At 48.9% G+C, this 11745-nt stretch overlaps 1 protein-coding gene across 1 annotated transcript; it reads left to right on the forward strand.

The window, feature by feature from the left end:
- The first annotated feature begins 4881 nt into the window (after positions 1–4881).
- Positions 4882–11465, forward strand: Lypd5 (LY6/PLAUR domain containing 5). The gene is made up of 5 exons (XM_031385649.1): positions 4882–5006; positions 8107–8235; positions 9038–9214; positions 9434–9580; positions 9869–11465. Exons 1-5 carry the CDS (start codon positions 4949–4951, stop codon positions 10126–10128), a joined length of 771 nt encoding a protein of 256 aa, XP_031241509.1. The 5' UTR covers positions 4882–4948; the 3' UTR covers positions 10129–11465.
- Positions 11466–11745: the final 280 nt, after the last annotated feature.

Here is an 11745-nt window from a genome sequence, read left to right on the forward strand (position 1 = left end):
CTCCTTCTTCTCCTTCTCCTTCTCCTTCTCCTTCTCCTCCTTCTCCTTCTCCTTCTCCTTCTCCTTCTTTTTCTTCTATGACTTTTTTTGAGACAGGGTTTCTCAGAAGTAGCCATGGCTGTGTCCTAGAACTCACTCTGTAGCCCAGGCTGGCCTTGAACTCACAGAGATCTACATGCCTTTGCTTCCCAAGTACTGGGATTAAAGCTGTGCACTACCACTGCCCAGCTTCTACACAGCTTTAATACTTCTTGTGTTTATTGATTCACATACTTAAGTGGAAAGATGTCATGCCACAGTATTGTGTTGAGGTCAGATCAGAGGACAGTTTGTGGGAGTTGCTTCTCTCCTTCCACCACATGGACTCCAGGGATCAGATTCAACAGAGTTTGTTGTTCTTTTTGTCTTGTGACACAAGCACTGGTCATTAGGTTTATTTTTGTTTGATTGACAGCCTCCTAAACTTTTCATTCAATGCTAGGGGTGTGGGTGGGGCTCTCATCTCTTCAGAGGGCTACAGGGAGGGTGGTGAACTCCCTAGGAATCCCAATAGGGCACGTTGGAATCACTGCCACCTGTAATCATTGCCTCCCATAATTGGGAACTCCCCATGTGACACCTCAATATCTTCACAAATACCTGAGGCTATCAGTCAAGAATACTCACAAGATCATGAACACACAATATCATGCACACACACACAAGATCACATACACACATATACAGTATCACATATATCCACACGCAAGATCACACACAATATCTCTCATGCCCACACACAAGATCACATACACAATATAATGTATATACACACACAATATCTCTTGTGCACACAAGAGATCACATAAACACACATAACATCACACAAGATCTCACACACACAATATCACATACACACACACACAACTCTCTCTCTCTCTCTCTCTCTCTCTCTCTCTCTCTCTTTCTCTCTCTCTCTTTCTCTTTCTAACTTCCATCCTTCAATTCTGCCACCTTCCAAGTGCAAAACCTACTGTCCTGTACTTCCAAGCTAGATTCCACTCCTTAAAGGGCCCAGGCTCCATCCACCCTACCCAGTAGGGACCAGAGAAGCAGGATGAACAACATGGATGCCAAACAGGTTCTGGGAAGTGAGGCCTAATGGGAGGGGCAGAAGCCCGATGACAGGTGAGCAGAGGAGCCCATGTCTGTGCCTGCCTACAGGGCCTCTGTGTCTCCCTCAGAAAACCTGCACCTGCTGTGGGCCTGTAATCCTAGCACTTGGGAGGTGAAGGCAGGAGTTCAAAGTCATCCTTGGCTACATCAGGAGTTTGAGGCCAGTTTGAACTGTACAGGAACATCCTGACACAGGGCTGGGGAGATGCGTAAAATACTTACCACACAAGCATGAAGACGTGAGTTCAATCTTCAGAGCCATTGTAAAAAGGGTGCTGGGTATGTTGTGCATGCTTGTGATCCCAGGCTAAAAAGCTGGAGACAGGAGGATGCCTGAGACTGCCTGGCCAGACACCTTAGACACACTGATCTCCACATGTATGAACATATGTGTGTATGCACACCTCCTCTGAGGTCATGTGCACAAATGTGCACACTCACACACATACACATGCACATACCATACACTAACACATACTAAGCACACATCATGTACAGACACACACATTTCACACCACAGCATGCACACACACACACACACACACACACACACAAAAATAAATGTAATAAAAAATGTTGAGTTAGTGTAGTTGTGCACACCTGTAATGCTACCACTCTGGAAGCTGTAGCAGGTGGAACTCTGTAAGTTCGAGGGCCAGCCTGGTCTACACATGAAGTTGCAGGTCTCTCTGGGATACATAGTTTCTTGTTTCTTAAGAAAACAAAAAACAAACAAAACAAAAACCAAACAAACAAAAAGCCTCTTTGCATTCTTTTGTTTTTTGACACAAAGGAGAAATATTTCCCAACACTATTGCCTTAAGTTAGAATTAGACTCAGCTCCTTTAAAATAAAGGGTAGAAGGTGGGAGGTGCTTAATCTGGAAGACAGCAATGGAAGGGTTGCTCCATGGAATCTGTTGAGTACATGGAATTTTTCCTGAGACTGCAAAAACATTCTCTCTCCCACTAGGCCAACTGTGCCTGCTTATTGTGGATTATCAACACCAGGATCCTACCCTGCCACAGAGAATGGCAGATAAGAGTGCTATCGCCCCTGGTGACTGTGTTTCAAAGACACGGCTCCCAGGCCCCCAGGCGAGGGAGGGAGGGAGGGAAAGAGAGAGAGAGAGTTTCTTAGCCTGAAAACTAGACTGAGGCCAATAGAAGACTCACCTTCCCTCCAAAGGGGCTGGGAAAGAAATTGAAACCACAAGACGTTTGTGGGGCCGGAGAGCTGGCTCAGTTAAGCACTCATACTGCTCCTGCAGAGGTTCGATTCCCGGCTCCAACAACTGTAACTCCAGCTCCAGGGAATGTGGCGCCCTCTTCTGGCCCTGCACACATGTGTCTTCTGCTTACACATACAAATAAAAATAAACGTTAAAAAAAAAAAAATACAAAGTTAGGCCTGGAGAGATGGCTCAGTGGTTAAGAGCACTGCTGCTCTTCCAGAGGATGAGGGTTCGATTCCCAGGAACTACATGGTGACTCACTACTGTCTGTAGCTCCAGGTCCAGGGGACCTGGTGTCCTCTTCTGGTCTTCACACACACTGCATGCACACAGTGCAGGCAAATACCCATCCACATTAGACAGACCGACAGACAGACAGATAGACGGATGGATGGATAGATGTTAGATAGGTTTTTAAAACCCACAAAGTCTTGTATGTATAACTGTGTAGAAGGGGTGGAGGGTAGGGGGCTTGGTATGTGTGACATATGTATGTGTGCATGTGTGAGTGTGTATGTGCGTGCGTGTGTGTGTGTGTGTGTGTGTGTGTGTGTGTGTGTGTATGAATGTGGTGGAGGGAGGTTGGAGGATACAGGAGACATGCCCTCCCATCCTGTGTCTCTGGGCTGGCTGCTCTTCAAGCCTCAGGGATCCTCCTGCCTCTGGTGGTCCAGCACTGGATACGAGCTGCTGCTCTTGGCATTTTGCCAAGTGTGTGGATCCCAGAGTTCATACTTCCATGGCAGACACTTCATTGATTGGCCCACATCCTCAGCACAATGCTTTTTGGTTTTGTTTTGAGACAGAGTCTCCTGTAGCACAGGTTGGCTTCGAACCCCCTGTGTTGCCAGCAGGACCTTAAATTCTGACTCTCTTGCCTCCACCCAGTCCTGGGATAATGGGCTGTGCTGCTATGCCCAGCTCCCTTATAACTCTGTCTTCAGTGACCCTGGAAGAGACGAAGGTGTCAGAGCTGACAGACATGGTGTCTGCTTTGTCAATCAAAACATTCCCCTCCACTCTGCCCTTGCCTCAATCACTAATTCAGGAATTTTCTCAAACAGCCTTCTCGCTATCAAATCTTCATCAGTTTTAATTATGGTATTGTGGAAGCAGGCGGTTCTCCATTTATTTAATGAGGGTTTATCAACACTGTCTGTAGGCACATCCTGTCTATTAGGGTGTCTCTCCTCCCCTCTGAGTTTGTCTGTGTGTCTTAATTTATATCCATCCACACAGGATTGTGTCTTCTTGTATCTCTTTTTAACTTAAAAAAAACTTATTCAGTGTGTGTGTGTGTGTGTGTGTGTGTGTGTGTGTGTGTGCATGTGTACAGCACAGGTTATGTATAAAGCTCAGAGAACAACTTGTGGATATTGTTTCTCCCCTCCTACCATGTGGGTCTAGAAGATTGAGCTCGGCCATTAGGCTTGGTGGCAGTCACTTTTACCCACTGAGCCATCTTGATGATTCTTCTGTATTTTTTTAATGTTTATTTTTTTTTTAAGTCTTGTATCCCAGACTGACTGAGGAACTGTCTTGTCCAGTTTTATGCAGTGCTGGGGATTGAACCCGGACTTTCCAGATGCTATGCAAGCACTCTACTGACTGAGCTACTTTCTCAACCTTTCTTCTAACTTTTTGATTGTTTTTGTTTGTTTTGAGATAGAGTCTTATATGGCTCAGGTCTCAAACTCACTAAATAGCAAGGACGATCTTGAATAGCTGATCCTCCTGCCTCTACTTCCAAGCACTGGGCTGACAGGTCCAAACGTCTGGGTTATGGAGAGCTGGGGGTGGGAACCAGGGCTTTACGTATGCTGGGCAATTGCTCTACCAACTGAGCCACAACCCAACCTGTCATCCTGCATCTTGTATTCTTGTGTGTTCTATTTCTCTCCCTCTCTTGTCATTCATTCATTCATTCATTCTCCATTCATTCATTTATTGTTACAGACATTCCTGGAGGCTGTAGAGGCATCCCCAGTCCAGTAGGAGAGAGAAACTGCTGCCCATTCTATGTGATCAGAAGTGGCAGGCAGAGAGGATAACAGGGAGCTGCTGGGGGCTGAAGAGAGGCAGTGGAGTTAGTGGATGGGGTTAGAGACTCTGGAGAGAGTGGATGCCTGGTGTCTCATCCAGAGATTCAGCCTCAGGGTCACAAGCCTGTGTCTGTGTGAGTGCTGAGAGCTGGAGTAGGTGGGTGGGAGAGGAGCAGAAATCGGGGGACGGACCACAGATTATCACATAATGTAGAAAGGATGTGAAATACAAATTACCCCCAAAGTCAAAGCCCCAGGCTCTTTAATGCCTTCCTCAGTGCCCAGGAGCCTGAGTCCCCACCCCTCTTGTTCAGGCAGCCCCACCATGATTACCTAGAAGGAGACAGCCCACATGAACCCACGTGAAGGAGGGCGGAAGGGTGGGGTAGAGAATCCTGGAATCCTGGCCAGGCTGGGTGGCCAGGAAGCCTGGAGATCAGCAGGGAAAACCAGCCTGACTACAAGCCAGAGTGGAAGGAGCTGTCCTCAGGGTCAGATCTCAGCTCCACAGGCTGCCATGGGGATCCCCAGGACCTTCCTGCTCTGCTTCCTTGGGAGCATGCTCTGCCTGACAGGTACCTACCTATGCTGAATCCAATGGGCAGAAGAGCCTGAGCCAGGACTCCTGGGTCTGGGGAGAAGGGTTGGGCTTGGACCCCTGGATCTGAGGGAGGAGAGCTGGGGTCTAGACCCCTGGGTCTGAGGGAGCAGGACTGGGTCTGGACACAATCTGAGGGAGAAGGACTAGGCCTTCTGAGGAAGGAGAGGTGGGGCCTATACTCCTGGATCTGAGGGACGAAGACTGAGGTCTAGATCCCTGGGTCTGATAGAGGAGGGCTGGGACTGGACACCTGAGTCTGAGGGAGGAGTGCTGAGGTCTGGGTCTGAGGGAGGAGGTCTGGGCCTGGATCTCTGGGTCTGAGGAAGAAAAGCTGGGATCTAGACTCCTGGATCTGATGGAGGAGGGCTGAGGTCTGGAGCCCTGGGTCTGAGGGAGGAGGGTTGAGGTCTGGAGCCCTGGGTCTGAGGAAGGAGGGCTGAAGGCATGTTGTCTTGAATCTTGGGATGGTGTAGACCATAGTTCTCCCATTCTCATTCCCTCTGCACCCCCACACTGTCATCTCCTCTGACACAGGTCTTCCTCTCTCTCCCTCCCACTCCCTTATTGAGGGCATTTCTGGGAAGCAATCAGGGCTCTCCCCAGAGCTGGCAAGGACCTTAGCTCCATCTTTGAACCCTCATCTACAGGGACTTATTCACTTTATATGCATGGGCCATGAAGGAAGAATTAGAAGGATATTAAGCAAACCCCTCTTGCACAAGACTTAATTTATGTGTATTTGCTCATCATTGGATGCAATTTGGAATCTGTGTGTCCTCAAGTTGGCAACTGTTTGTGCTTCTCTGCACCAGATTTCAATATAAGAAGTGTATGTTTGCCCGGCAGTGGTGGCGCACGCCTTTAATCCCAGCACTTGGGAGTTAGAGGCAGGAAGATTTCTGAGTTCGAGGCCAGCCTGGTCTACAGAGTGAGTTCCAGGACAGCCAGGGCTATACAGAGAAACCCTGTCTCAAAAAAAAAAAAAGTGTGTGTTTGCGTGCATGCGTGCGTGCGTGTGTGTATGTGTGTGTATGTGTGTGTGTGTGTGTGTGTGTGTGTGTGTGTGTGTTGCAGGTGCTTGCTACCAAGCCTGACAATCTAAGTTTGATCCCCAGGATCCACATGGTAAAACAAAAGAATTCACTTCTAAAGCTTGTCCTCTGACCACCATGTATGTTGTGGGGAAAGTGTCCTCATGCCCCGCTCTCTCTACAACACAATAAATAAAATGCAGTCAGAAAGATTTTGATTTTGAGACAGGATCTCACTGTTTAGCCTGGCTGGCCCACAAATTTCAATGTAGACCAGGCTAGCCTCAAACTCACAGAGATCCACCTGTCTCTGCCTCCTAAGTACTGGGATTTAGACGTGCACAACCATACTTGATAACCATGTAAAAATTTTAAATGTTTTTGCACGCTGCAGGACTGTAATCCCAGCAGTCCACCAGCCTCAGCTGCACTGGGAGTTCCAGGCTAGCCTAGGTTACATAAGACCCTGTCTCAAAAAAAAAAAATTCTTTGACTGTCAGTTTCCCTCCTTCACTTTTTTGAGAAAAAAAAAAAGAAAAGAAAAGAAAAAAAGATGTGTGTGTAATTTTGCACACACATGCCCGCTGTCCCTGTGTTATCTCTGTGGCTTTCATGTCCACATCTGTACGTATTTAGACATTAGAATGAGTGTGTGTGTGTGTGTGTGTTTTTTTTTTTTTTGTTTTTTTTTTTTTTTTTTTTTTTTTTTTTTTGGTTTTTTCGAGACAGGGTTTCTCTGTGTAGCCCTGGCTGTCCTGGAACTCACTCTGTAGACCAGGCTGGCCTTGAACTCAGAAATCCACCTGCCTCTGCCTCCCAAGTGCTGGGATTAAAGGCGTGCGCCACCACCACCCGGCGAGTGTGTGTTTTCTTTCTGCCTATTTATTTCTGTTTCTAGATATCTTGTATCCATATATGATTTCTAAACTACTTTGATGAGGTCATCTGTTTTCCACTTTCTTTTTGTCGTGTGGTGTGTGTGTGTGTGTGTGTGTGTACCTGCATGGAGGCCTGAGGAAACCAGGCATCTTCCTCCACCACTCTCTGCCAAGTCAAGGGACTGAAGAAAGGAGAGTCTCGTTTGATCCCAGACTGAGCTGACTTGCCTGCTCTGGGGATCACCTCTCTCTGCCACCCTTACACCAGGGTGACAGGTGGCCCACCACACCCAGGGCCTAAGCCTAGCCCTCACACTCAAAGGGCAAGCTTTAGGCTCCCACCCCCACCCCAGCCAGCTTCCCAGCCACTGCTGTCATTTCTAACTGCATAGCTGTGCTCTCTCTTTTGTACATGGTTTTCTTTCCCACAACTTTCAAGTTCTTTAAAAAAAAAAAAAAAATGTGTTGCCAGGCAGGACAATGGTGGTGCATGCCTTTAATCCCAGCACTTGGGAGGCAGGGGCAGGAGGAGCAATGTGAGTTCGAGGCCAGCTAGGTTTACAGCGTGAGTTCCAGGACAGGACAGCCAGGTCTACACAGAGAAATCCTGTCTCAAAAAAAAAAAAGGCTGCCTTGTGTGTGCCCTGTGTGTGTGTGTGTGTGTGTGTGTGTGTGTGTGTGTGTTAGCACATGCCACAGCTCACATGTGGAAGTCAGAAGACAACTGTCAGGAGTTGATGCTCTCCTTCCACAACGTGGGTCCCTGGGATTGAACCCAGAAAGTAAGGCTTGCTGGTTAGCATCCTTGGCTGCTGAGCCATCTTGCTCCGCATGCATTTAATAAGCATAAACCTGTGCCAGCACGTAGAGTTCTGGCTGGCTGCGTGTTACCCTCCTCTCTTCCTGCCATGGGTGTAGATGCTTTCGGGGTGTCTGTTGGGGGATGGGAGGAAGAAATCACTCAGGCCCTTATGTAAGTGACTGAGGTCTTCCTGGGACCGCGATGGCTCCTGGTGATGCTAGGCAGGCTCAGCCATGGCTAACATTATTCTCCGTAGTGACATGGGACACAGCAGCCTGATGTGTATCTGTCCCACTCTGCATGGAGCCCTAGGTCCTGTGATAGCTCCCCCTGACCTGCTAACACATCCCACCCTTCTCCTAGGCTCCCAAGCCCTGCAGTGCTACAGCTACGAGCACACCTACTACGGGCCTTTCGACCTCAGCGCCTTGAAGCTCCCCAGTGTCTCTTGTTCTCAGGGGTGCTCTGAGGTGGTCTTGACGCTGGATACCGGTGAGGACCAGAGGGCAACAAAAGGATATGCAGCCCAAGAAATAAAGAGGAGACAGACTAGAGGGATGGAGAAGAGAGAGGAAGAGAAACATATTCAGTAGAAGAGGAGGAGAGAGAGAGGCGAAGGTGGAGAAGAGCAGGGATGAAGGAGAAGGCAATGACTGGACTTGGAGGTTTACACCCAAGACCCTAGCACTCTGGAGGTAGATGCAGGAACGCTATGTGTTTGTGGCTAGCCTGAGCTACACGGCAAGACCTCGTCAGAGGAAAAGAGAGAGTTGTGGTGGCACAAGTCTCTAATCCAAGCACTTGGAAGGTTAGAAGCAAGAGAATCAAGTTCAAGGTCATCCTTGGCTACACAAGTTTTAAGCCAGCCTGGGCTACATAAGACCCTGTCTCAGAAAAACGAAGGGTTGGAGAGATGACGCAGTGGTTAAGACCACTGGCCGCTCTTCTAGGGGACCTAGATTTGGTTGGCAGCACTAACATCGTGGTTTACAACCGTCTGCAGAGATGAGGATTTAATGCCCTCTTCTGGCCTCTGTGAGCACTGCATGCATGCATCATACACATAGGCAAATCGCTCTTACATATAAACTTAAAAAAAAAAAGGTCTTTTAAATCAAGGAGAATTGGGAAGGGAAGGGAAGAGAAGGGGAGAGCAGGAAGGAAAAGGAGAAAAAAATCTCAGGATAACAGAAGACAGAATGGAAGGAAGGAAGAGGCAAAACTGAGTGAGAGGAGGAAAAATGCAGAAGTGGGAAGAGAAAGCTCACTCCCAGCCTGGTACTCTCCCGCCCAGGTTACCGCAGCCTGGTGACAATGGTCCGGAAGGGATGCTGGATGGGCCCCACCACCGGCCCCATGCAGACCAACCAGGATGCTCTGCCTCCCGACTACGCTGTGGTCCGTGGTTGTGCCACTGACTACTGCAACACCAACCTCAAGACTCACGACGCCCTCCCCAACCTGAGCCAAGGTGAGCTAGGGGCCGTGGCTGGAGAGCTCAGAGCTGGAGACATCAGGGGTGGGTCTGGAGGGGGCTGGGGCTAAAGAAGAGGTCGGGGTCGGGGTCTCCACTGAGCGTTGCTCTGACTGTAGGATGCCAGGCTCCACTTTGGTATGAGCAGGTACACTGAGCAGCCTACACTGCCAGATGGAAGCAATGTTCTAAATTTTATTTACTGTCTTCTCCAAGCTCCTAACCCACCGACGCTCAGTGGCACCGAGTGCTATGCCTGCTTGGGGACCCACCCTGAAGACTGTTCCCCTGAGAAGTCCCGACGGGTCCAATGCCACCAGGACCAGAGCTCCTGTTTTCAGGGAAACGGCCGGATGACCATTGGTGAGGGGCTGGGATGATGAGGTGGCGCTGAAGGCCTAAGGGCAGAGGTACCAGAGAGGCATGGTTCTCTGTGGCCTTGGTTTGAGGGAAGAGGTATGGTTCTAGTCTCTGTTCTAAGGGAGAAGGCCTCTTGTAGACTGAGGGAGGAGGCATGCATGTCAGGAAGGAAGCTTGGCTCTGGTCTGAAGGAGGAGGCTTGTCTGCACTGAGAGATGTGGTCCTGGTCTCCAAAGAGACCTGAGATGTGTCAGAGGATCGAGGCTTGACCCCTCCTCACTGTCCACCCAGGTAACTTCTCGGTGCCTGTGTACATCCGGACCTGCCACCGGCCCTCCTGCACCACCATGGGCACCACAAGCCCTTGGACATCCATCGACCTACAGGGTTACTGCTGCGAGGGCCACCTCTGCAACAGGGCCTCTGTGACACAGACACAGCCTGGCACCCCGTCCTTGGCCCCTCCCAGGGCTCCCCAAATCCTGACCCTGCTGATCGCTGCTCCACTACTGGCCATCACTCTGGGGGCATCCGTCGGGCTCCCTGCATAGAAAGCACCTCCAGGATCGCGCTGCTTCTCATCACAACAGCACCTGATGTGGGCTCCTTTAAAAATGTCATGAAAATAAGAGCTGCACTCCTGTCCCTCCAGTCACAACCTTCCACCCCGCTGTCTGTCCCTCCTTATGCCACTGGCCCCACCTCCTGAAGGCCCATCTATACAGTGCATTAAATGAGGTCCAACCAGCTTTCAATAGTGCCATCCCCTGGTCACTAAGCCTTCAATACATGAGCCTTTTGTGATCCCTCACAGCAAACCATGCCACTTACCTTAAAAACCTACTTCTAGCAAGGATAGTGGTAATCCCAGTCTGTCGTCCCAGCATCCAGGAGGCTGAGGCAGGAGGATCGCTACTTCAAGGCCAAGCTGGACTACATTGCAAGTTCAGATCCAGCCTGAACTACAGTGTGAGATCCTTTTAGGCATGGTGCCACACACGTTTAATCTCAGCACCACGAAGGCAGAGGCAGGTCTGAGTTTGAAGTCAACTAGGTCTACAGAGTGAATTCCAGGAAAGCCAAGACTACATAGTGAGACCCTGTTTCAAAAGAAAGAAAGAAAGAAAGAGAGAGAGAGAGGGGGGGGGGAACAAACCCCCATCTTTCAGTCTCTCTCTCTAAAGCAGAATTGAAATCTATAGTATAACTCTGCAGTCCCTCTTGGGCCTATCACCCCAACAGAAATTGGTTCATATGCCCCCCCAAACTATATAGGCTAGTAGGACAGTTCATAATAACTACAAACTGGAAACAACCCAAATAAATATGAACAGCCAAATGGAATGAGGAGACTGTGGTCTAGCTACACAATGGAGTACTATGCAGCAGTGGGCAATGACAGCAGACAGTGGCCTGCAGTGGCCTTGAAAGAATCTCACAAAAACAATCTTGAGCAAAACAGTAAAGACACACAACAGGACAGGTTATGAGATCCCATCAAACAACGTATGACAGTTACTAACAGCTGGTGTGTAAAATTAGAAGAGAGAAGAGTGATTGTCTTTGGGAGCAAGTGACCAGGAGAGGAAATATGAGGTGTTTGGAGGTCTAGACATTGAGTTATAGGATCTAAGAACTCAGGGATCCATTTTTGCTCCCCCCCCCCAACTAAACTTTTTGTTGTTGTTTTCCTTCGTTTGAGATAAAAGGTCTCATGTAGCTCAGGCTAGCCTCAAACTCATTTGCATAACCTAGGATCATACTGAACTCCTGATTCCCTCACCTCGACCTGCCAGACAGATGTTGCGATTACATGTGGGATCCATCACACCTGTCGTTTCTTGTCTTTCCAGGTGTATATTATTTGCAATAAAAAGTTTTAAATGTGTACAAACGTTCTTGATGGGAAAGGGGCAGGTGGAGAGGTTGCAGGGGGGACAACAAAGCTGATTTGTCTCTGAAGGTTATCTACTAGGCACAAGGAACAGAGCAGAGGGAAGAGTCTGAATTCTGCCTCCTCACACCAGCTTTTGCGTGTTAGGCAGCACATTCAACACAAAGGGTTGAGCCAGATGAGATGCCATGATCCTGTAGTCCCAGCCTCTGGAAAGCTGACATGAGGGAGTCCTGAATTCAAGGCCAGCAGCAGTAACCTCTCTGTGTCAAAA

The sequence above is a fragment of the Mastomys coucha genome, unplaced genomic scaffold (assembly GCF_008632895.1).
Source record: "Mastomys coucha isolate ucsf_1 unplaced genomic scaffold, UCSF_Mcou_1 pScaffold21, whole genome shotgun sequence".
NCBI lineage: Eukaryota > Metazoa > Chordata > Mammalia > Rodentia > Muridae > Mastomys > Mastomys coucha.

Bases quoted from the DNA above. Each gene is read 5' to 3' on its own strand.
- Lypd5 (XM_031385649.1), top strand. From the start codon at position 4,949: ATGGGGATCCCCAGGACCTTCCTGCTCTGCTTCCTTGGGAGCATGCTC. The intron at 5,007-8,106 runs GTACCTACCTAT...CCCTTCTCCTAG, and splicing joins GAGCATGCTCTGCCTGACAG to GCTCCCAAGCCCTGCAGTGC. The intron at 8,236-9,037 runs GTGAGGACCAGA...TCTCCCGCCCAG, and splicing joins GGTCTTGACGCTGGATACCG to GTTACCGCAGCCTGGTGACA.